Source organism: Athene noctua, chromosome 7, assembly GCF_965140245.1.
Source record: "Athene noctua chromosome 7, bAthNoc1.hap1.1, whole genome shotgun sequence".
In the NCBI taxonomy this organism is placed as follows: domain Eukaryota; kingdom Metazoa; phylum Chordata; class Aves; order Strigiformes; family Strigidae; genus Athene; species Athene noctua.
In genome coordinates, this window is record NC_134043.1 from 44,823,914 (window position 1) to 44,848,833 (window position 24,920).

The 24,920-nt window shown below is 42.6% G+C and overlaps 2 protein-coding genes across 2 annotated transcripts in view; one reads left to right on the forward strand and one right to left on the reverse strand.

Annotated features, from left to right (window-relative positions):
* The window catches only part of CDK15 (cyclin dependent kinase 15), a 36,406-nt gene extending 21,875 nt beyond the window's left edge, over nt 1-14,531 (reverse strand). Inside the window, exons 1-8 of the mRNA XM_074911253.1 lie at nt 14,421-14,531; nt 13,336-13,485; nt 13,102-13,199; nt 12,383-12,462; nt 7,855-7,949; nt 7,008-7,070; nt 4,885-5,008; nt 4,202-4,322 (exon numbers count right to left, since the gene is read on the reverse strand). Of these exons, the coding sequence (XP_074767354.1) occupies nt 4,202-4,322; nt 4,885-5,008; nt 7,008-7,070; nt 7,855-7,949; nt 12,383-12,462; nt 13,102-13,199; nt 13,336-13,485; nt 14,421-14,531 (842 nt within the window). The remainder of the gene's footprint in view (nt 1-4,201; nt 4,323-4,884; nt 5,009-7,007; nt 7,071-7,854; nt 7,950-12,382; nt 12,463-13,101; nt 13,200-13,335; nt 13,486-14,420) is intronic.
* Nucleotides 14,532-17,271: 2,740 nt separating this feature from the next.
* Nucleotides 17,272-24,920, forward strand: part of ALS2 (alsin Rho guanine nucleotide exchange factor ALS2) — a 43,158-nt gene continuing 35,509 nt past the window's right edge. Inside the window, exons 1-3 of the mRNA XM_074911252.1 lie at nt 17,272-17,391; nt 21,933-22,022; nt 24,379-24,533. Of these exons, the coding sequence (XP_074767353.1) occupies nt 22,003-22,022; nt 24,379-24,533 (175 nt within the window). The 5' untranslated portion in view covers nt 17,272-17,391; nt 21,933-22,002. The remainder of the gene's footprint in view (nt 17,392-21,932; nt 22,023-24,378; nt 24,534-24,920) is intronic.

The window sequence follows — 24,920 nt, forward strand, 5'->3', positions numbered from 1 at the left end:
TCTAATGCTGTTTTCACAAACATCTCTGCTGCACTTTCCATTAGCTTCCTATGCCCTAACCTTGGGTCTTGTGAGCTTAGCTCCTTGCTTGTCTAATATGCTTTTAGAGCATCCAGGCGTCATGAAACTTAACCCACAGATTTTGTGACATAGATTTTTTGTGTTTCATAGCACTACCACATCACTAGATATTATTCTGGAGACCACAGATTGATTCTACTGAGACCAGTGTCATACCAACCCTCTGTTTTCACAGCTGATGTACATGCCCAAATGGTTCACCCTATTTTGCAACCACAGGGTCTGCTGTAATCCACTGTTTCCATTCATACAGTTTAACTGGATATGGTCAAAGCAATTTAGGTACTCTTGAGTTGCAGGGAGAAGAGAATCAGCTCTATGTGGTTTTGGAGCAAATGAACCTGACGTTCACCCACGTTTGGGTTCTGATATCCTAGCTAGAAATGGCCATTAGACTGGCAACAGCAGGAACTATTTTTCCTCGATTCAGCTAGTGTTTGCTAAAAATTACTCATGAGCAAAGACTTCAAAAATTCAATTCTAATAAAACAGTCTTTTCACTAGTAAGCAAGCTGTCAGTCTAAGGAGAAGAACAACTTGTGGGTTGTTACAAATGCACCGTCTGGTAGAGCTCTCTTTTATATTCCTGGTTTATTCCCATTACCTCTGGAAGCCTTTAAACCTTAGTGTCTCTAATAAAGACAAAACTATCAGAGTAACCACAACTGCTGGAAAGGAAGGCCTTTTTGTTTCCTGTAGCAAGACTCAGCTCACAAGCTGCCTTTAATGCCTGCTTGATACTGTATTGATTCATCAGTGGCAATTATGACTGTTTATATCTCTGTTTGTTTCCAGATGAAATACGCTTGCCTTTACAAAAAAAGGCCAGAGGTATCTAGAACAACTGATGTATAGGCACCCCCCTCTTCTCCCAGGTATTTTTGTCTATCTGTTAAAGTAGGACCTTGGAAACTAGTGCTAGCCATCATGTTAGCCTTTCAAATAGAGGCCTCAACTTTCCTTCTGAGATACGGGATTTACAGTTACTGTTCTGACAGCATTATGAGGATCCTTCTGTCATAAGGATGATTCAAAAACATTTACTTTTAAATATTTCTAAAGATTTAGACCTAGTATTGTTTTGTTTCTTCCCTTTTCCTTCTTACCCCTCTGATACTCATTTCCAACCTTTCCAACTCTTACCCCTTCCAGTCTACAAGTTTCTCAAAGGATCTCAGTCCCATACAGCTGCCTTGGGAACAGCTAGGGCAAAGGGAGGGGTCTTTTGGGAAGAAGCCTAGACATGATGTTTCAGCATGTGCCACGTGTGCATGCAAACCAAGATAGTGACTGCTAAAGTAATAGGAGAGGTATAACTGGTTATAGGGATATTTAGTGAGCATAAACAGAGCTGGTTCAGACAACACAGTGGCATCTGCCTGCAATCCCTGGGGCAGGTTTGAATTTACTCCTCAGCCTGCAGTGCCACATCACACAGTGGAGATGACTTCAACAGGATTAAGATCCAAGATATCTCTGTGGCATCCCAGAGTTCCCTCTCCACAGTTCTTCTGGTATTGGGAGATTGCAATTTTATATTGAACCAGAAATATATCCTTTTTCTTGTTCATTGCTGAGTGTGGTCTATACAGTGGAGCCCTTAGCCTGTATGTCCCAGTTTGGCAAACCAGGCTGGGGAGAAGGCTGTAGTGGGTCTGGCAGGTCCATGTTAAGCTCCTGTTCTACATGAATCTACCTGGGAAGATTCATGTGATTTTATTTTTTTTTAAATTCTTTTTAATGCAAGATTTCAATATAGGGAAAGCCTAACTGAAAAGAAGAAATGACTTAAGGCACGAATGATGTTAGCAGCTACTAGTGCGGCACATGCATAAAGCACTTAGTGTTTAAAAAAAAAAGAGAAAAAGTCTTTCTGATATGCAGTGTTATCTCCCTGAAATGTTAGTCTCCCTGAAATCCCTTAATTGAATCTTCTAAAGTCTTAAAGAGATAGTGAGGGAGAAAGAGAGAGAAAAAAGATACAGAGAGATTAAAGCAGCTTTTCTAGTTAGTCCAGGAGTGAGTGAGTCTCCTTCTATATCTCTTTCTTCATCTATTCAAGGCCTCATTCACTTCCCATGTGCCTCCCACTGACAGTATTGCTGCTCAAGCACACTATGCATGAATTGCCATAATGTTTTATTTTGTTATAATTGGTTTCTTTAAACCAAGGCTTTAACACCCACTGTCTCATGCCATTACCAAGGGCATTCTGACCTGCCTTCATGTAAATTGCAGCATCCAAAAGACATAGGGCTTTTTTTTTCCTTTCTTCCCAATAGACAAGTAACATCTGTGTGAATTCACATTATTTCCTAATAGACAAAAATTGAACTTAAATGCAGTGTACATCAAGATAATAAATGACTCTTGTTAGAGGAAGTTACTGAATGGAGCTCACTGAAGTACTCTCTATTCTCTCAGCGTGACATCTTTCTTTAGGGCAAACACTTTGAATGTTGTTATTATAAGGAGGCATTATAACAAAGGTGCCTATAGTGTGAATGTAGTTCAGTGGGACTGAGAGTACTGTGCTGTTAGAGCTGGTCAGAGTGCTGGATGAATCTTTGTATACCACTCCTATGTTGCTATTCATTACACTAGAGCAGTTTTGTAGTGGGGATGTTGGTTTTGCACAGGCAGAAATGCCAGGCTTTCTGTGCACAGCCAGGGCTTTGGACAAGGGTCAACTTTCAGTAAAAAATCATCCCAGGCTTATACCGGCATCTGCCTAATACAACCCCCCCAATCTGCTAGGCAGGCATCTTCTTCAAACTCAGCAGACGTTCCTGAGAGACTGTCTGGAGGGGAGAGGTGACAGGTAGTGGCAGAGAGAAGACAGGACTATTTAGACTGGCTTAGCAGCTGGAAGCCATTAGAATTTAGCAAGGTCTTCCTCCTTGGAGAAATCTTTAAGCAATTAAATTAGCAACAGGCCTAGGGAAATGAACAAATGAAAAACTCCTGTTTTCCTGAACTGCCCTCCAGACTTAGGCTATTGGAGTCTTTGATAAGCTGCAGATCTCTGGAGGGGGATAGAGCCTGAGAAGACCTGGAGTTTTGCTGTTTGTAAACTTACCCAGCCCTCTTCTTGCACACTCTTCAGCCTGCTGCGCTCCCACCCTTTCCTAGCCTTTGACTCTGCAGAGCAGTTAAGAAAAGTTCCGGTGTGACAGGCACAGGCAGAAAATTAACTGGTCTGAAGAAAGGGTGAAACAGCAATACTGCCTACAGATGTAAAATTGCCCAGAATAAGGGTGGTCTCCTGCAACTTCATGAGCTGCATGTTGTCCGTGAGTAAGTCAGGACTGGGTCACGGGAAGCAGGCTCAGGCTGGTGCAGAAGTGAGGATGAACCCTAGGCCCCGCTACGCATCCAGGCCAGCTCAAAAGGACCAGTGGGACCCCTTATGAAGCCCTCATCCTCTCCTGCTTTCTGCTTGCTCTCAGAGACCACTCTCCTTTCAGCTCCACTAACATGCAGCTTGTTTCCTGTGATTCCCAGCCACGTTAAGATTTTGGGATAGCGCTCATAAGGTAAGAAGTCTTTAACAGAACACAGGCTTTCTCCTGTATGAAATGCACCTGAGACATGTTCTCTGAGAAGAAGGACAAAGTATCACAGAAATAGTGAAAGTCGCAGACACCTTTCGATCTCCAGACCCATTCAGAAAACATTTAATGCCACCTTTTGTTACCAAGGCCAAAGTCACTGTTGGTGCAGTTGTGACTGGATCCATTGTTTCTTCACAAAGTCATTACTGTAGAGAGCTACCACTAACTCAGCGAACCACATTGATACAACCAGTAGGTTTTGTATAAGCAAAGGTATTCTGTTGCAAGACCTGAAAACAATTCATAAATGTTACCATATGAGATGTACATACCTCATGAATACTATGAGATTTATATAAATCCATAGCTGAGATGTAGTGACATAATTCCCAAAAACTTATATGAACCCAGCAGTACAAAACTCCCCACTGCTCACACATTTTCTGCTCATGGTTGTTAATTTCTTTACTTATGACTGTATCTGCTGTAACTTGGTTGACTTAATTTAATTCAGATAAAGATGATTTTTTGCAAGGGACCCCAGATGCTTTGAAATTGGTCAGTACCAGATATCTAGATCAGAAGAATAATCTGTAGCTCCAAGCAACACATCAGGAGGACGGTACCAGAGTGTCACCACTTCAGAGGAGTATGTCTGTCTGGGGATGGTCTTGGCACGAGCAAGGCCTGCAAAAAAAAACCCCCAAAAAACAAACAAAAAAACCCTGCTATGTTAGGACAGTTCGTCTACCTGTACAATGCACAGATGATGGTAACTGGAAACAGGACATTATTTTCTCTTGGATCTTTAAACACAAGATACTGACAGTGTGTCTGGAATATACCTCTGGTGCAGACGAGATCAAGCAATATGCTGCATTTTGCGGGGCTTTGCCATTTGTGACTGAAGTAGCCATCCCAAACCAATGGCAAGAAAGCCTTTTGGTTCACAGCATATTGCAGTGGACTGTACTCTCCATGTTACGTTATTTTCTGAAGGGAGGGGGGTTGATTCTCAGTTCTTCTGAACTGGTTTTATGTGGCAATAATTACTCTGACTTAAATAAGGTTATTCCCTGCACCTATCAGTATAAAGGCAAGAAAGGCTGGACTGACCACAGAAATAGTTTCCTAAAGTTCAGTAAGAAGCTTTGCTTTTATGCCTTAATTGGGTGTGGATACAGATCTATAGGCATGCTAAAGCTTCATTCTGAGCAGATATATTAGCAGTATCCAAACTGTGACTCACCAAAGTCGGCTAATTTGAGCTCACCAAGGCAACTGATGAGCAAGTTCTGGGGTTTCAGATCACGGTGAAGAATGTGTTGTTGGTGGATGTAAGCCAGGCCACGCAAAAGCTGGAACATGAAAAGCTAGAAAAAGCCAGCAAAACACTGAAATGATTTTGTGTGACTTTGCATTGATACATTAACTCTGAACTTCAGGAGAACTCCTGGAACAAAGCAGAGACAAAGCAAGTAAGAAAGCAGTAAAAATCTCCAAAATTAGTAGAGCTGGCTGAGGAAGAGAAAACTGTGGTGGGGTATGACTGCCTTGCAGCTTTCTGACATTTTTGGGGTGGAATATTTGGTCATGAGGGCAGTTACAGTGCAGTCCTTAAGTGCACGTTCTGCAAATTTCATTTTTCTTTAGAAATGGACTATTGATTGAAGAAGCAAGTGCAACGTGCCAAAGCACAGACCCAGGTTTCAGAACATCAGATATTCTAATTTCAGTGTTCAAGACAGACATACAGCCAAGCAAAATGGAGGCTTAAGGAGCTGGAAGTTTTGCCCATTTGAGCCAGCTGACACCAGCAGAGGGAGTTCTGTGGCCGCTGTACACATCACCTCTTCCCAGTATAAACGGCCAGTGAATTGACTCTGTTGACAGTGTAAACTGTTATCTTCAGGCTGGGAGAAAACACAAGGACTTGATTTGAACAGGTATGGCAAATAAGGTATGATGAAGCAAGCAAGCAGAAAAACAAGCAAGCAAGCAAGAAATATCTAACTCTCACCACTGTGGCAGTGTAAATAAACCTGGGGTAAAATAAGTTGGGCTGAAACAAGGTGTGAAGCTGGACAGTTGCATAGAAACAAAACACAGTAAAAGTAATTAGACTTCACCAGAGAAAAGATATTTTTCACCAGAAGTTTAATCTGAAGAGGAGGAAAAACAGTGACACCCATAGGTCATTTCTGTACCACAAAAGTGTCCCTGTAATATTCTGCGTGCTTGCATCATATTTGATAGGAATCACTCAGAGAAAAAACAAACAATACTGGCCAGCAAAAATGAAGCAAGCTAGATGACCCTTCTAAAGGAGCAGTAAATAATTTTGCTTTTCCGTTCTTGCAGACAATGAGGATTTTGGACAGGAAAGCAGAGCAGCTGGCTAGTGTTTACTCACAGAAATGCCAGTGAGTACATGTTACAGCCATGTGCTTTACAAGCCCGCCTGGTGGCAGAGCCCTTGAGATCTGTGCCAAAAGTACAACACTGCATTTTGCATGTATCTGAGCTTTAAGAATGTTTAAAATCTGAGGCCCCAAGAAACTTCATTAGAATTGGTGTTGCTTAACAACTATCTGGAAAAAGATGTGAACAAGGTGGCAACATTTGAAGATGACAGAAGTATTTAGATTAGCTGTGATAAGAAGTGACAGTGAAGAACTTCAGAAAGATCTGACGAAGTCAGATGAATAGGCAGTTTGATAAGATACGACATTATTGTTGACAGCTGTAAGATAAATGAACTGAAGCTGCTCAGGAAAAGGACCCAGGCAGTTACTGAGGACATCTGCACTGAAACCTTAAGTCAGTGTGCAGCAACAATCCTGAAAGTTAATTAAATGTGAAGATGCTTAAAAAGGAGAGTAGGAGACTATTGTAACATCTGTCTATAGAGTAAGGGTACATCTTCAGCTGTGCTTAGGTCCGGTCAACTGATCCCAAAAAGCTGTGGTAGAAACAAAAGGGATTTAAATGGCTGTAAATATGAAGATAGTTCCAGATAATTCCAGGAGACAGTGACATTTGAGAGTTTTTAAGTAGAGATGAATAGTGTGTTCTAATGATAAGGGGATACAAATTTGTGTAGAAACAGAGTTCCTTGCCACAAGATGTCATTGTTCACAAAAGCTGAATGTCTTCTTGCAGGATCAGAAAATTGGAAGAGGGGCTAAACTGAAAAAAGGCTTTGGAGTCTGAGAAGGAGGTTGATACATCTTTATCAAAGGCAGCTTTTCCGTCAAGTTTTTGTCATATATGGAACAAATAAATATAAGTAAGCCGTTTACAGTGATCATACATAGTGGAAAATTACACCTCCTCATGCTTTATAGGATACTAGTCTTCTAAGGAACTCACCATAGCATTGCACGAATGAAGTCCTCCAGGATGCTGGCCCATGTACTGTGCTAGATCTGTGTGCTAAATAAAAGAGGAGAACTTGAGGCAAAGCTACTGGTGTAAAATGCTTCTACCAACAATGCCTCTTCTATAAATGGAAAAAATATGCAACAGCTACAAAGGTGTCTCTTTCACCTTGGTGAACATCTGATCTGATGCAGTGCACAAGGATGTTCTTAAGTGCTGGGTCAAATCAGGGTCCTGGCTGACCTGTTATCTCACTCTAGCGATTTATGACCTGAAGCTGATAGTTAACAGAATTCATACTTTGTGCCAGAAATAATCATAAAGCTGCAGTAAGAAGACATAGTCCCCATGCTTTCCTTATAATGTGGTTGATGGCTATCAGGAAAAGCAACAGAAGTAGCAAGACTCATGCAGAGAACTTTTTTACTGGCAACCTGCCCTCCCCATGAGAGCAACCACAGCTTGGTCATGGTGAGCTACGGGGGTCAGTGCCAAATCTGACCCCAACTGGGATGTGAGCTCGTGTCATTATTTCCTAACGTTGCTGTGGCTCAAGAACAGTGCTTTTATTGTGTTGTCAAGGCAGAAATGGAGGTAAATAGCGTCTGCCATCCTCGTAGAGACAAGATGCGGAATCATTTTTGCATACAGCTGTCGCATATACAGAAAGAAAAGAGTAAGGCTGTGGCTGGAAAGCAGGGGATCAAGAAAGAAAATCAATCATTGCACTAAAGGACTACTACTTGTTTCTTTGTGTATGTCTCATAATGAAGTAAATTCATTATGCAGCCACTTCCCAGTACTAGCTCCACAGGAAGCTAGAAAAACATCAACTCACCATGTATTCAAAGACAAATGTTAGTGTCTCCTTGGTCTGGATAATGTCATGAAGCAGTACAATGTTGGCATGCTTCAAACGCTTGAGAAGAGAAGCTGGGAAAACACAAAAGGAAGGTCAACTTAACCACTGCTGCTGCATGTGGAAGGAGATAATGCACACAGCAAGGCAGTGGAAATAAAAAACTGTGGAGAAGTGGTCCAAACTTGGCAGTTCTGTAAGAAGCAGCAGCTACTGAGTCTGGAGAACAGCTCCTTAGAGAAGCAAGCATCAGTGCTCTGGGCTAGGCAGGAACCCGTCCATCTCTCAGAGGTGGGATCTTGCCTCTGTCAAAATAGCAGTTTACAGTTCCCAGCTGTCAGCTTCTCAGCTGAGGAGAAATTATTTCTTCCAGGAAAATGCCAAGAGTCAGGGGCTAGGAGCTCCCACAGCCAGAATGCAGCAGCCCCTGGCCCGTTACTGAGTTTCACATCCTTCTCCCATCTGCCTCCTGGCCTGTGCTCTCAGCAGAGACCTTAGGAGACTTCTGGGCAATACTGAGTTTCTGTCAGCTTCCAGCCTCACAATATCAGGGTGTAAAAATCTGCCAAAATAAATTACTCTAGATGCTAAGCTGAAATATGAATTTAGCTTTGTGCTTTTAGCTTGGAAAAAGCATAATGGTTACTTTCTCTGGCTTAAAACTCAAAGAGCAGAGATGAAGTTACTGAGTGAACAGTAACTTGTTTGTATTTATACAACTTTGACATGTTTTTTTCTCTCAGCGTAACCATCTAAAAGCATCATTCCAACTGTGTGGCCCTGGTGCTTAGATGCTGACATGCCTCTGTCGAGCCTCAGCACATCTAGGGTTTGCTGATGGAGTGAGCAGTGCATGGAAGAGTCTTTGCTTCCATATAGACCATAGAGCACTGACTGATGCTAAGACAAAAGCTTGAGGCTTGCTTCTGAGACTTCTAGACATGTGTGAGGTTTCTTATGATAAAGCAGGCTCCATCCAGATGACACACTGATGAAGGCAGCTTCTCAGTAGAAAGTCTCAAAGATAGTCTTTAGGGAGGAAGAGCATGCACAGCTTCATCATTTGCTACCATAGGTTTGAGACAGTAGTTGCTGTAGCTCTGTACAAAGGAGGAACGCAAAGAAGTGGTGGAGCTGGGATCACTTTGCCTGTAGATCCCTGGCACTACTGAAGAATCCAAACTAGCTGTTATACCAAAACCATGCAGACAAAAGCCCCAAAGCTCTACAAAAAGAGGGGTCCCTGACTCCAGATTTGAGTTCAGCTTCTGACGTAGCACATTAGCCTCAGAGCTTCTCCAGACTCACCCTTTCCTGCTGATTAAAACCAAATTAGTTTATTGTCAGACCATGCAGTGCTACAAATTTCATGCAGATAAGGCATGGGCATACAAGCTCATTTCTGCTGAATTAGCTGAAGCACACAATACAGAGCTTGGGCCGGCCGTGGGAGGCCTGGATAAAAGCTGCTTTTTGTTTTTCAAACAATCTACAAAAGATATTTGAAGAGTTACATGCTGGCAAAGCAAATTTATACTGGATTAGCACTTTGCCTTTTGTGACTGTAACAATTTCACCTGGTTCTAAAAGCCCTACAGCTAGATATACTGTATTACACAGCTGTGGCCTAAGCATATGTCAATGCTGAGATTGCTGAGCAGCAAGGGATGCCTGATTCAGCATAACTACTGGAAACAGCACGGATTGTAAATAGTTCTTGCACAGAGCTTGGTACTGCTGCAGCTAAACTGCCTCTAGTAGTGATACTAGTCCTTTTAGCTGCCAATAGTTTTTCCAGTGCATGGCAGTGTGAACCTTAAACATGCTCCATGTTGCACCTAATTGCCTATGAACCCAGTAAAGATACTCTGGCTAGATCCCATCTGCTATGGAAAGCGGCTGCTAACCTGGTACGTCAGAAATCCCACATGACCAGAGCTGTTGCTCCAGAGGAGCAGTACAGAGGGTCCATAGTAATATGGAGAATTCAGCCCCTGAGCCTGAATCAGGCCTCTGGGAACTGCTCCTCACTTGGTTGCTTCTACAACCCCCTGCTGGGGTGTCAGGTGCTACAGCCAGAACTGAGCTTTAAACGCATGTGGAAGGAGATAACGCACGCAGCAAGGCAGTGGAAATAAAAAACTGTGGAGAAGTAGCATTTCACCTCTGTGGGGCTTCCTGGGGTGAAGCAGCTCTTTGAGAGGGGAGTGCCATTCCTCCAGGGTAGCAGAGAATGCACCGTGACAATAAATCTTGTGCTTTGTTTGCGCTACTGACTTACATTGTAAATTTGAGGTGTCAGATGCTGCAAAGCTCAGCAGTACACAAAAGATCTATTTAAAGTAGACCCTTCGTAGGATCACCCTTGTTTTCTCCCATAATGAATGAAGTTAAGGCTCTCAGCCTGTCCAGTAGAGCATGTTAAAGGGGTGCTGATCTTTACAGCATCATTAGTTCTATGTAGATAAAGCTTTTAAGGCTCATTTTACTGGTGGGCTACAAGTGTAAACGCAGAGCAAAAGCACCACAGCAAATGAGTGTATAGGAAACTGTAACACAAGCCATTCAGTAAATAGGCATATTTAGGTAACTCTGCTTTCACCCAGAATTGGACTAAGGACTTTGTAAACTTTCTTATCTTAATTACACTGTTATAAACCTGGAGTGAGTCCACTGACCTCTCTTGTTACTCTGAGTTGACTGCTATGAGAATCATTCTGTGCTAGGGCTGCTCTGTGAAAGCTGGCACAGCTGGTCCCTGACACTCCATCCCCATGCTGACAAGATCAACCCTAGTTTTGAACTGCAGTAAGAAGTAAAAAAAAAGATATGTGTGACCTCTTACATTGATAGCTCTCACTAATACTAGACAACAGACTGGCATAAGGGTTGTGTATTTCTGTGTAAGGAAGAAGCCAGATTATGATCCTCTTGGGATTGTAGGGCAGACGAAAATAGAAGCCTTAATCAACCAGGCAGTTTGTGAACTTGGTCTGCAGGGACATGTAAATACATTCAGCCAAAATCAAGCACTTAAAACAAAAGCATTTCTTCCTCAAATAAATTGGGAAAGCTGCAGACATTTTGCCCAGTGCTCTACAAAGTTGACCAACAGAAAGAATTTCTCACTGGGTTATTAAACACCAATTTTACCGAAAGCATTTCTCTTCAGGCTGGGATGTGTGATGGTCCAGGTATCAGCTGCCATCACACAGAAAAGTGGCACCATTTGTGATAACAGCAAACAGAGACCCTGGCGCAAAGGGCACTTCCAGTCCACAACTGCCTGATGCGATAGTGTCAAAAACTGCTGTGCAAAGCTAGTGTATGGAAATGGGAGTGAGAAAGCAACTACGGAGCAGGTAGCACTCAGGAGGTGTAAGAGGGCCCCTACTCTGCTAGAGAGGGCATGCTCTGGCTGCAGCTGGCACTTTCCCTACCACTTGGATGCATGTGTCACGAGGGAATACACTGTCCAGCAGGTTCCCTCTCTGGCCATCACATGCTCACCCAGGCCAGCACAAAGACCTCATTCAGGGGGGGATAAGGAAACCAAGAATTTTGGGAGAAGGACAGTCAGCGCATTAAGTAGGCAAGAAAGGACATAGGAAGATGTCACATGGAGCTTTTACGGGTTAAAACAAAAGCTCTTGAAGGGTGCACCCTCAGCAAGTTTGGCAACAATGCCAAGCTGTCAACACTCTGGAGGGAAGGGCTGTGCCATCCAGAGGGACCTGGACAGGCTGGAGAGGTGGGACCGTGCAAACCTCATGGAGTTCAACAAGGCCAAGTGCAAGGTCCTGCACATGGGTCGGGGCAATCCCAAACACAAATACAGGCTGGGCAAGGAGTGGACTGAGAGCAGTCCTGCAGAGAAGGACTTAGGGGTATTAGAGGATAGAAAACTGACTATGAGCTAGCAATATGTGCTCACAACCTAGAAAGCCAACCGTGTCCTGGGGTGCATCAAGAGCAGTGTGGCCAGCAGGGCGAGGGAGGGGATCCTCCCCCTCTACTCCAGTCTCATGAGACCCCACCTGCAGTGCTGTGTCCAGCTCTGGGGCACCCAACATAAGGAGGACATGGACCTGCTTGAGCGTGTCCAGAGGAGGCCATGAAGATGATCGGGGGCTGGAGCACCCCCCTGTGAGGACAGGCTGAGAGAGTTGGGGGTGTTCAGCCCAGAGAAGAGAAGGCTCTGGGGAGACCCTACAGCGGCCTTCCAGTACTGAAAGGGGCTACAGGAAAGCTGGGGAGGAACTCTGCGTCAGGGGGTGTAGGGATAGGATGAGGGATAATGGTTTTAAACCGAAAGAGGTTAGATTTAGATTAGATGTAAGGAAGAAACTCTTTACCGTGAGAGTGGTGAGACACTGAAACAGGCTGCCCAGAGAAGCTGTGGCTGCCCCTTTAAGTTCATTTGCAACCCAAACCAGTCCGTCATTCTATGATTCTATGAATGTCCCTCACTCTTCACCAATGTTTGAAGAAGCTCTTTATGTCTTACCTTCCCAAATGGCTCTAAAAGGCACTCCCTCCTCTGCCTGCATCCTGATCACTTTCAATGCCACCAACTGGCCGTTGATCCTGTCAGGTCAGAGTGGAAGGTCATATGAAGCACCTCAGTGCTTGGCATGGCAACATTAATAGTCCCCTGGGGAGCTCCACACTTTCCCAAGGAAAATTTCTAGGGCTCACTCCCCCACCTAGGCCAAGCTCAGAAAGGTATTGCAAACCACTTTCATCTTGTCCTCATTAGAAGCAAAACAGGAGCCAGTCCACCTGGGCAGAGTAGCACCATCCTGCTGACGTCCTGCTAGAGCATGGATTTGGGCAGTGTTCCTACTCTGCCTTCTCACAGCTTTTCTGCCCCCATGTGATGGCACCACAGCCTCACCTCCAATTTTTCCATCATGCAGGGATCCCTCATTCCAAGGAAAACCCACGCTCCCTCCCTGGTGCAGCCAGACAATCTCCTGGCATACTGCTGCAGAACAAAGTGTCTTTGTGGAGACTCCATGGCTGTAGTGGAGGAGTTCCCTGAAAAACTGGGATGGGGCTTTGCAAATATCCTGGTTAAAAGCAAAGCTGGACTTCTAATTTGCGTTTAACTTCCTGCAAGTACTCTGAATTGCCCAGCTTCAAGCTTGTTCTTATGGATTCCTGTAATGCGTGTTTTCAGCAGGCACTGGGAAGGCATTAATGGCACCGGTGGTCCTTGCTCACCTGCTGATCCCCTTGTACACACTTGCACAGGATCCTTCACACAGCTTCTCTAGATGTACATAGGATGTGGCAGCTCCAAACAGGATGCCTTGTCTCTGCTTCAGGAAGAAATTGGTATGTGTTTTAGAACAAGAAGCTACTAGCATGTATTCAATAATTAAATACTGATTCATGGCTGGAACAATCATAGCATGAAATATCTCCTGTTTAGTTCTATGCATGCTGCACACTCACCCATGTGAATCTCTCCACAACATCCTGTTCCTGGAAAGGATCAGTGTAACTCCAAGGCCTCTGCATCCTGCACCTCCAACTCCAGAGCGTGTGAAGCCATGGGAGCTGCAGTGAGGGTAGAGGAAGAGGTGCTCTGGTTACAACCGACAGCTGGCACAGGAAAAAAAGGCAAACTATATCACTGGAAAACCACCATTTTACTGGTGTGGTTCTTTCCTTTCTCCTTGACTGCACTAGCTTTGAGAATGTCACATCATTTTCATCTCCCTCCCACCAGTCACAGATCTCCAGTACAGTTTCTCAGCTCCGTCTATAAGGGGAGCAGCTGTCTGTATGTTCCTGTCTTGGTAAATGGTAGCGCTTACTCTGAGAACATACAAAGATAAAACTGCCTTAACTGCAGAGGACACTTCTACTGGTATCATTTAAATGCATGTTATTCTCTCTTACCCTTGATTTATTCATCTCTGGATAGCAGTCTGTTAGGGCAGGGACTAGAAGTCAGATGCAGGAGTGAAATTTCAGGAAGTTTAGATTTATGTCTTCTTCTCCTCCTTAACCCCTACCACCCCCCTCCACCCCAGCCCCCCCTGCCATGTTGAGCCTTTCTCACCACTGTATAATTTACACAGCCTGTTAATTTGGCCAATATAGCATAACAGTGCCATAAACTATAAAACTATAAAAATAGTGGTAATGAATGGCAGGCAGCCTGCAAGCTCCTCCTGAGCAGCTACATTGGATGGGTGCCTGCATTATCATTTGACTCAAATATAACAGGATTTGTAATCTATGGCATGCTGCCTCTCCAGAACTGTAGGTTGTTGGCTCTTTCCCTGTTTTATAATCCCTAACTGGCATAGAGCTCGCTGGAGTGCAGTCTTCTCCCTGTTCATCACATCAAAGACATTTATTGTCATTTAAGGCACGGAGTCCTCTTTCAGTAGTCTCACAAGCCTGAAGCTGCAAAGTTCGATGCTGTGTAATTAGAAGCAAACGTGAACGTTCTGCACTCCCACAACAAGTGGAAGAACCCAAGCTTAACCTATCTCAGTGCAGAAGTACCATGGTGTGATATTAAATACCTCTGCTGTAGATGCTGCTTCCATGTGCTGAAGGTCTTGGTTATGTTGGGAGCCCCTTCTCTCTGAACAGCAGCTGCAGCATCCTGGTCTGACAGCACTTACACACAACATGTCTCCCATGTTGTCCTCTTTCAGTTAAAATGTCTCTCTTTTTTTCTCCTTTGCTCCTCCTCATCCCTCCGTCTGTAATGTAATAACGATTCATATGACTTGCATGAGGTCTTTGTCTCAAGCAGTCTTGTGATTTCTGCAGTTTTTCCTGAAAAGTCCAACACGTAGTGATCCAAATTCACCCCTGGAGTAGCTCCACTGATTTCAGGTCATTTGGCACGTGCCCTCCAAAAACAGCCAGCATTTTTTCATACCTAAAGATGGAGAATTAAGCAATAAATCCAAACTTTCTGCTTGTACAAATTTCTTTCAGTTAAGCAACTCTCAGTGTAACATGTTAGGTAATGAAGTGATAGGTTGACTTCCCTCCATGTCTATAGCAAGTTACTATTCTGTATGCCATTAGACTTTAAGTTGAGCTATCTGAGCAGTGTAGCCAAGTTGTGCTTTCTGCAGGAGCTGTACTTTGACCATCCTTGCTTTGGTATTTACGTTCTTAGCCATGATATGGTAGCAATGTCAGCATGGGGAGCTGTCTGTCCCTGCTGGATCACTTGTCTAAGGAATGCAACGAGTGGTAGCTGACAGAAGAGAATCTGGTCCACATGTCAAAATAGACAAGAGCAAATTGATTAATCCAGCCCAAAATAGATTTCATCAATTATGTACTGAGCAGGCAACGCACAGTGGACTTAGCTGGATGTGGACAGACAAAAGTCCCCTCCTTTCAGTCCCCCATGAGCAGGAGTCGCTGTACAGCTTCCTAGGACTAACACCCAACCCACACTGAGAAAATGCTAGCAAGGGGTGAGGGAGAAGTCATCATACTGTGGAGTTTTTATGCTGACCCCTTAGGTCCTTCAGTTTTAATTTGAATGCATGATGTGAAATCTTCCCTTTGCTTCACTGTTTTGGTGTCTAAGAATAATGCTCTTTCCTTAAGCAAAAGGATTTTTCTAAAGCAAAAATGTCCAGGGAAGGCAGGAACAATTTCTGTGTCTTGTTGCAACCAAACTACCTTGCGTTTGCATGGCAAGAAGGAGCTAACATAACTGGAAGGTTTGATTTCTTTCACATGATTTTCTTTTGCACTCCCCAGTTAGCCATAATTTGCTAAATATCCATCATCACAGACTTTTATGTATCATCAGTAGTCTTCTATTTATTTTCCACATATTCTCTGAGCCATCAGATTACAGCAGTAATTTGGGTGTGCTGTCCAAATGTGAAAGGTTGTCTAGATGCAATGTACTCAGTAATATACTGGTTATGCAAGCATCGTTTGCACATCCATACAAAGTTTCTTGTTCTGGAAAATATATTTTATCATTATGACCATATTTATACAAAGGGACTTTTAAAATACACGTAAGCATACATAATACTTGCATTTTGAAGGAATGGAAAGATAAATGCATAAAAGTGGACAATATAAAAATATACATATTAATTCAGGTGAAAATTATTCATTTTAATTTTAGGTCCATTTTGTGTCAGGGTGTAGAGGGGAATGACTCTGTTACAAACTGTTACAACTTTTTCCGGTTAGCAAGAGCTGGTAAATGAAGAAAACAGGGTAATAGCTGGTGGTTCTGGTTATCGAAAAAAACCCCAAAACAGAATATTCATTTCAGTTAGCAGAGGAAACTGTCTAAGAGAAATGTTTAATAGTTACCCTTAGAAAATGTAAGTTTATAAAGGAGAGCCTAGACCTGTCTTCAGAACCATGGATTTTAAAGGAAAGCTTCAAGCAAGGTAAGAAATCGTCTACTAAGTGCTGACGTAACACAAAAAGTACATTTAACAAAACTTGTTCAAGTAGAAACACATATCTACAATATGTATATCCATATCTAAGTGTATCTATATAACATTCTGTAAAATTTATGTATAAGCACAAAATGTGTACGTGCACACACGTACATCTGCACGTACATGTGTGTAACTATCTGGGGGCAGCTCGTCCCGTAGGAAGGCGCTAGACCAGCATCCCAGCAAACTGTGGTTACACCCGGGGCTAGGCCCCGGGGGGTCATGGAGCAGGACGGGACGGCCGGGCATGATCGCTATTTATTGCTCAGGTTTGGTCTGTAGGTTATAGCTTTGGTCTTTATTTATGCCTCAAACATTCGAAGGCACACGTTCAAGTGCCTTTCTCGCGCTCCTGGCGCTAACACCGTCATGGTGGCACTGCAGAACCAACCCCACCACCCGCCTCTTTACGGGTCTCAACGCGCCGGGAGCAGCAACACCAGCCGAGCGTGTTTCCGGTGGATGCCGGAGACGGGAGACGGCCGGGCCGGGCGCTCCGTTCCGGCGGGTCTCTGCCTGGTTTGTCCCGGACAGGGACCCGTCGGCGCGGGCGTCGGGCCCCGCCCCGCTCCGGGCTGCGGCCTCTTTACCCAAGGGCCCTGCGCGCGCGCAGGTGGACGCTGGGCCCCGCCCCCTGCGCGGCGGAGGCCCCGCCCCGCGCCCCCGCGTGAATCAGCTGATCTGCGCCCCGGCGGCCGGAGCGCGCGCGGCGCCGGGTGAGGCGGCTGTTGGCGGGAGGGAGCGAGCGAGCGAGCGGGGCAGCGCGCGCGCGAGTGAGCGAGGGAGGGAGGGAGGTGCGGGGGCAGCGCGCGCCCTGCCGCGGGGAGGAGCGGGGCCCGGGTCACGTGGGGCGCCGGCCGGTGCGGGTGTGCGCGCGGGGGGCCGTCCCGCCGCCGCGCCCCCGCGGCTCCGCCCTGCCGCCGCTCGCCCGCCCGCGGCCCGCCGGCCGCCTCCCGCCGCTGGCTCCGCCCCGCCCCCGCTTGGGGCATCGCCCACCCCGCCGCCCCCGGGCCGCTCCCCGGGCGCCGCTCTGGCCGCGGGGCAACAGGTGGGGAAAGTTTGGGGGGGCTGTGAGGGGCGGCGGGGGAAGTGGCTGCCCTCGCCCGCGGGGAAGCGGGGAGCGCAGCGGTCTGACGGGAGCCCGCTCGGCCGGAGCGCCGTGGGCCGGCCCGCCGCGCTCGCTGCGCCTCCCACGCCTCGGCGTTCGGACAGGCGGCGCCGCGCCGGGGATGCGGGAACAGCCCCCCCTCAGCCCGGGGCTGGGCTTGCGGAGCCGGGGGAGACGCCCGAGAACGGCTCTGGCTGAAGGCGCTCTCCGGGAGGCTGGCAGGGCAGGGACGTTGAGATCTCCTTCTGTAGGTTCCCAAAGGACCCCTCCCTTCCAGCGGGGAGAGACCACCTGAACGTTAAACAGCATGCCCTGTATCTCCTTCCGTCTGCGTTTCAGAGGCCTCTCTCTGCATGGCTTGGTTGCCCGGGAGTAAAGGCTGTTTCAACTTCGAGAGTGTTGAGTGATAGTCCTAGCGTGGCTGCGGTATCGTGTACAGATGACGTAGCGTGTTGTCGCTCTCACAGACATCCTCTTCCAGCATAAAAATATTTTGGTGAGACACTGGGGAGCGGCTGAAGAAGTTGTAGATGATTGGCAGATGATCACCGCTGTTACAGTGCCCTAACTCAGAAAAATTAGCTATACTTACCATCTTTCAGTTTCTGTGGAGTTAACTGTTTGCAGAAGGGGAATCACCTGAACACATGCAAATTAAGAAGGTGTAATTTTCAAAAGAAAAAGATGAGGAAGGGAAATTCAGAAATTTTCGGGTCTCTTATGAGTTTGGTAAATTTTTAATTATTAATTTAGTGGTGTAGCAGATAGTTTTAAGCTGTGTTTTTACCTGATACTAGGCCCTTTATTCGTGTTTTTTTTCTCCTCTTCCCCAACTCCCATCCTGTTATATCCTGTTTGTTATCATCCCTCATTCACTGGAACTGGCATGAAAAGCTTTGAGCCCTCCTCTGAAGGGATCGCTGCTGTCTTTTAGTAGCAAGTCGTATTGTTTTGCTCTGAGTAGATCTTAATCGCACACAGTTAAAAAGGGTGGTTGTGCTGACTAGAACATAAGGGCTTCTTGAACTAGTAACACATTATATGTGAACTACAGTTATCAGTAATTATATATTTATTGATATATAGTCATATATGACTAACGTTGACAACTTTTTAAAATTAGGAAGCTTAGAGGTAACCTTCGGAACCTGAGTAGATAATTTTGTATAACAAACTTGCAATCTTGGTAGTGTGAGTTACTGCTAAATAAGATGCAACAAATTTATTAAAAATGTGTTTGTAAATATGTAAGTAAACATGTTTGAAAGTTGTAGAAATATTTGTGGTATTTATTAACTGTAGCGGGTAAACAAGCACGTGAGGCTGATGGCAGTTCTAGTATTTCTGAAAGTCAGGGGCATGCCAGTTGTTCCTGTTCAGCATTGAATGTAAGATTACTTTTATACCTGTGATGCTTATTAAATAATGGTCAATGCCCAGTGAAGGATGCAGTCCCACAGTAATGGGTGATGTTTATTCCGCGTCATTCCCTGCCATAGCAGTTGTTAGTGTGGTAGTGTTTGATTTCTGGAGAATTTCAATTAGCCTTCCAGTCAGTAAGTGGAAAGTGACTTCAGTGTCATGCTAGTGACCATCTGTCTGTAACACAAATCCATTTCATAATTTGGCACTATTTGGCACTTTTTGTTTTTTTCCTCTTGCAGTGCTGCAGCTAAAATGTAGACAGTAAATGTGTGGTCAGAGCAGTGCAGGTATCATACCGATCTTTCATATCATGAGAATAGTGTATTGTGCTTGGCTGTTCATTTATATAAACATTAAACCTAATAACAGTTCAGGTAATATTAGTGGGAAAAAACCAATGTATATGTAATGCTACAGCATAATATTATATAAATGTGAAAATCAGCAAAGAAAATTGCTTATTCCTATTGGGAGGAAGAAACTTCAAGTAGTTTGTAGCTGTGACCAAATGACTTGTGTCTTGTGTTGGCTGTGAAATGGGGATAATGTTGTGCTGTCCTAGGAGTGAATGAAAACTTGCACTGAACTTGAACATTATTTTTAAATGTTTTAAAGATGTCTCATTTGTGGAAAGAAAACAGTTTGACTGTCATTTTCCCTAATATGAATAAATGCTTAGTAATGCAGTCTTAAGTGTGAGCTTTTGTAAGGAAAACAAAATGTATCGCCACCATCGTATCATGCTCCATTTCTAGTTCACCAGTATTGCAATTTCTTGCTTAATAATTGCATAAATCATTTTTCAGTTGGATCTTGAAGAGACATCATAAAACCAGCTAATCAGATGCCTGTCTTTAACTTTTTGTGCAATCAGAAGTTTTCATGAGAATTAAAATGAATTTTTGTGCCGTTGAAGCTCATGAAAATGAAAATTTTTTGAGCCCTTAAAAAAAAAAAATTAAAATCCATAAATGATAGAAGCCAAGAATATTGTCTTAGTTCCCTGATCTTGAATAAGTATGTATGGTGTAAATGATAACATTTGTTGATACTTTGATGACTCTATCAAAGCTCCCATCTCTTCATCTGATTCCTTGATCCATTGGATATATGTGAAGCTAGAGTTCTTCACAGGGGAGAAGTGCCAGCATTTTCAAGAAAATTAATTGTAGGGTTAGGTGGTTTTGAGTAGGCTAGAGAAAACCCCAAATGTACTTAACTCTGAGTAAGAACACATCACAAAGTTAGAAGGTCCAAAAATGCTCTTCCCTTTTCCTTTCATGTTTTATCAACACCTCTGTTTCTGAAGTATTGCATGCCAATTTCCTTATATTTGTGAGACTTCCTCTGTTACTATTTTAAAAGTTAACTTTTACAGTTGTGGGTGGTTTTTTTCTGTGTTTTTTTTTTTTTTCTTTTTTTAGTTGAGGAAGGAAAGACAGAAGTGTCTTGAAAGCAGTACCTTTCTGGTGGCAAGTGTGGCTTTCTGTTCCTAGAAAGTATGCTCTGATTTTTTTTCTTGAGCAAGGTGCATATGTCTTATCACAATACTATTCTACCATATTTGATTTAATATTTTTGTGGCTCATTATATTGTTCCTTTTGAAAGAGGAATGATTTGGTGGTGACGGAGTGCTGCCACTGACAGATGGACTCACAGGAAAGAAGGTGAGAATGAGCAGCTAGGGTGAAGTCACAGAGGCTCCCTGAAATATGCCAGTTTATGATCATCCTGTAAAATTAAGTGATGTCAGCGTACTCTTTATGTAACTTTTGCTAAAGGGAAGAAGTAACTTGGCTTTAACTTTGGCAACCCTGAAGCCCAAATCACTATTTTTACTGTCCTGTATTTGGAAAACTGGAAATGTTTGGTATGATGTGTTGCTGATTCTGTCTATAAAGGTCTGCTTGGTACTTAATTTTTAGAGGAGTCTGTTGAAAGTGTTGCAGTTTGTGTTAGTTATTTCAATTATTTGTCAAGTTCATGAATTACTGTTTTGAAGTGTGGACTGAAACTTCTGTATGCAAGTTACAGGTTTGCATTTGCATATATTGTCTCTTGTAATCAAGAGACTAGCCATATTTTATTTCTATTTTCTGTACATAAGAGCTTCAGACTTCTCATTCTGGGTCTTGGAGATGTGTTGTCTTAAAAGACTGTTAAGTAATTTATTTTCTGGTCTTGTTACAGTGGATATCAGACAGCAGCTGTAATAAAAGGTGTAAAGAATTTATGCATGAAACTTATTTTGTTTGAATAAATATGATTACACACATGTATTAATGTAACCAAAATTTTTAATACTCAGTTTAGTAAGGCAGTAGATCAAGGAAAATTACAATCCTTTCAATTAAAAAGATAGATTGTAAGAAGCAAAGATTAACTGTAGCTTTATTTTATTACAAGAAAAGTAATACGAAGGTATCTTCATGAAGACGGAAAGGTGTGAGGGTGAACTTGCAAAATTCAAAGTCTGAAAGGATAAAGTAGAGCAGCCACTTTTTTCTCATGTCCCGTGGTCTTACATCTTCTCAGGTACTCAGTTACCAGTTTGTCTGAAGAAATGTGAACTCTTAATTGGCTTTCTGCATTTCTGCACAGGCTTTAATAGAACTGTACTTTTTAATAGTAATATGTGCTTTGGTTCAGGAATACAGTTATGAGTTTAACTCAACCATTTTCTGCTCATACAAACCTGTTTATAAATTTAGCTTGTAGCATAGAATTCTGTCTTAGACTAGACAGAAAATGGATAAATTTGATGTTTGAGTGGTATATTCAGAATTATATAGAGAGTTTGATGTTAATTTCTGCCTTTGAACTAGGTTTTGTTCAGTCTGTCCTTACAATAGACCTGTTGTGAGATGGGTTGGATAGTACAAGTATGGCTGTTTAGCTTTTGTCTGCCAACTCAGTGTGAGTGAACTAAATACCTCAACTATCCTAGTGTTGTGGAAGTCCTTACTCATTTAACATGGGATCTTTGCTTCTTGGTTTGGGTTTTTTTAGGTTAAAAATTATTTGCAATTAAATAGCTCGTTTTTATGTTTTACAGTTTGTGGAAATTATATTGTTCCTTTTGAAAGAGGAATGATTTGGTGGTGATGGAGTGCTGCCACTGACAGATGGACTCACAGGAAAGAAGGTGAGAATGAGCAGCTAGGTGAAGTCACAGAGGCTCCCTGAAATATGCCAGTTTATGATCATCCTGTAAAATTAAGTGATGTCAGCGTACTCTTTATGTAACTTTTGCTAAAGGGAAGAAGAGTAACTTGGCTTTAGTTTCGGTTATGTCTGGAACACTCAACTTATTGCAACAGCAACTTCTTTTTTTAATTTGGTTGTTGTAACTTGTGGAGGGATAGGCTAGAAACTTGAAAGTCACAGTGTCTGGTGACCAGTAAATCATAACTGTTACCTACACCTGTGAATTTTGAGTCTGGATCAATAGCCCTGAAGTAGACTATTCTTTTGCTCTTGTTTCTTATGCGAAGATACTGACAGAGGTCAGATGGTTTTGGGATGGAAAATTAGTGTCTTGTACTATATCCTTGTATGTGAATGTCCAGATTTGTCTTATACTGTTCTCTGAAGACTTATTAAATGGATAAAAGCCCAAATATCAGCCTTTGGACTGAATTTAATGCAGGGTATATTGATGAAAACTCTATATTATCATGTTGTGTTCTTTGGTGTGCTTTGAGTAAAATTTGTATTTTGGTTTTAAGTAAATGTCCTAACTATGATAATGTATTTTTCTAACCTTTTTCTTCCTGGCCTATATATTACTCAATTGGTTGCTTTTTAATTTACTTCTATTCTAAACACAAGCCCCGTGAATTTAAAATGCAGGATGTACTCTGCATTTTAATACTACATGTGTTGCTTGGATTAAATTACATACCCAAATTTTAAGAGTTCTTGACTGTCGCATTTTCTTTATTATTTTTTCTGTTACGTGGAAAAAGAAGTTTGGAGATGGGCACAGGAGCTAAGAGATAATTCCATCTCTTAGTTATTCTCATCTTGAATGTTTCAGAGGCAGATTGTGCAAAGGTATTGTTCATTCTGTGCACCACAGTTAGCAAAATTTTTAGTTTAAAAAAATCAGTAGTGTGCACGAATAGGGCCTTATGGCTTTACACTTGCGTAAGCTGTCCGCAACGTGACCTATCAGACTAGCTTTTTCTGGGTGTGCTTCAGTTTTGGAATACATTTGATTTTTTGGTGCCCTCTCTTCTAGACAAAGATTGCCATTCTGTTGAAGCTTTTCTTGCTGCCTTATATATTTCACTTCACAAGTTCATGCAAAACTGCAAGAACTGATTTATGTGGGGAGTAAATGAGTTGACATGGCAAATAAGGAGCTAAACCTACTTTTTCCTGCAGGGTGGATAACAGTCTATCCCATATAAAGTTTTAAATAAATTTAAAGAAAACTCTTAATTTAACTTGAAATTCTGTCAGTCTATACTGATGTTTAAAATTACTTTTTGTGTTTAATCAAGTGATTCCACAAACTTTCAAAACGGAGTGCTTGTTGTCAAAGTTCTGAAGAATTTCTTTCTGCTGGATGGGAGAAGTTGCTGACTGAGCTTTCAAACCAGCATGTGTTGAAGTGTAAAACCAGCTTTGGATAGTTCCAGTCACTCCTGCAAGGCCAGATACTTCCATTGTTTTTCAGGACTTATCTTTTTTTCTTGGTTCACTTGGTTTGAATGACTGGCTCATTTGAATCTGAGAAACTCATTAAGAATTAAGAGGAAAAAACTCCCAACAAAAACATTTTTCTCTAACAGTAGAAATGGAAGTATATAAAGGATGAGCATTTATAGGTGTAATGTTTTGAAGACACTGAATGGTAGCAATCAGTTCCCAGTAAAATCCGCACACAATGCATCTTTTGCTTAATTACTTTTACAGTGAATGTCGAGACCTTTATGTGTATTTCCAGCACACTTAATGTTCTTTGTAACTGATAAAACAGCCTTATGATCATGTTTTTTCCTGCATTTTGATTTCTAAAAGCTGAATAATACAAAATATCAATAAAACTGAATAAATCAGAAATGTTCCTTCTGCTTTATAGCATAGAAAGAGTTAACATTATAAATCTCACTGTTCAGGTAGTAACAGAGTTGTTTACATGTGGGTAGAACTGATTCAATGATCTCCTTACTGTAAGCTACAAATACAATATATAATATAAAGACTATGTCAGTTGTGAATAAATGTCTCTTTAAGTTTACTAGTGACAACATCAGCTGCTTTTCAGGTACAAATAAAGAAAACTAATGATTTCAAGTAGAAGATTCTTGGGTTTCATTTCAATAACATTTAAATTAAGATCACCAAATTGTAAATTAAATATGCAGACTTTCTGAAATGAAAACAAATGCCTGAATTACTAAGCCTTTCCTACATATGTGAAAAGTAAACCATGCATTTCTGAACCACAGAAAGCTTCAAGTTGATTTTGTATTTCCTCTGTCTTTTTGTAGCTCAGAAGAGGCAGAAGGAGCCAAAGAGAGAGGCCTGGTCTATGTTTGGAAGGCTGGTTCCTGCTCTGTAACTCCGGAAAGGCTTCCAGGCCTGAGTGGAAAGACTGTGTTGCAGGCAGCCCTTGGAATACATCATGGGCTACTTCTAACAGAAGGTAATAAACATCTTAATTGCAAAGATTTGTGGTGATAACAAACTTAACTTATTGTCCAGTTTTCTTCTTTTAGATTTTTTTTCATTCTGTCTGTATTGTACACAACTGTTAAACGCTTAAACGTTGCCAGTATTTCCTTCTTAGTTATAAGTTACTTAAAACTGTGTTGGAATAGAAATTATATGCATAGTCTTCTTTCATACTTTTTTTCTTTTAACAATGGCTCTGGATTTGCTGTTTAAAGATGGTAATGTCATTTTGAGTTAACATGGCTCAGATTACATTTCTTGTGATGTCTTTCATTCAAAAAAGACATTACAGCAAGAGGTTCTCTTGATGTGTAAGAGCTTTGTTTTCTGTGTGTTTCTGGAAAAGTGTGTAGCTAGC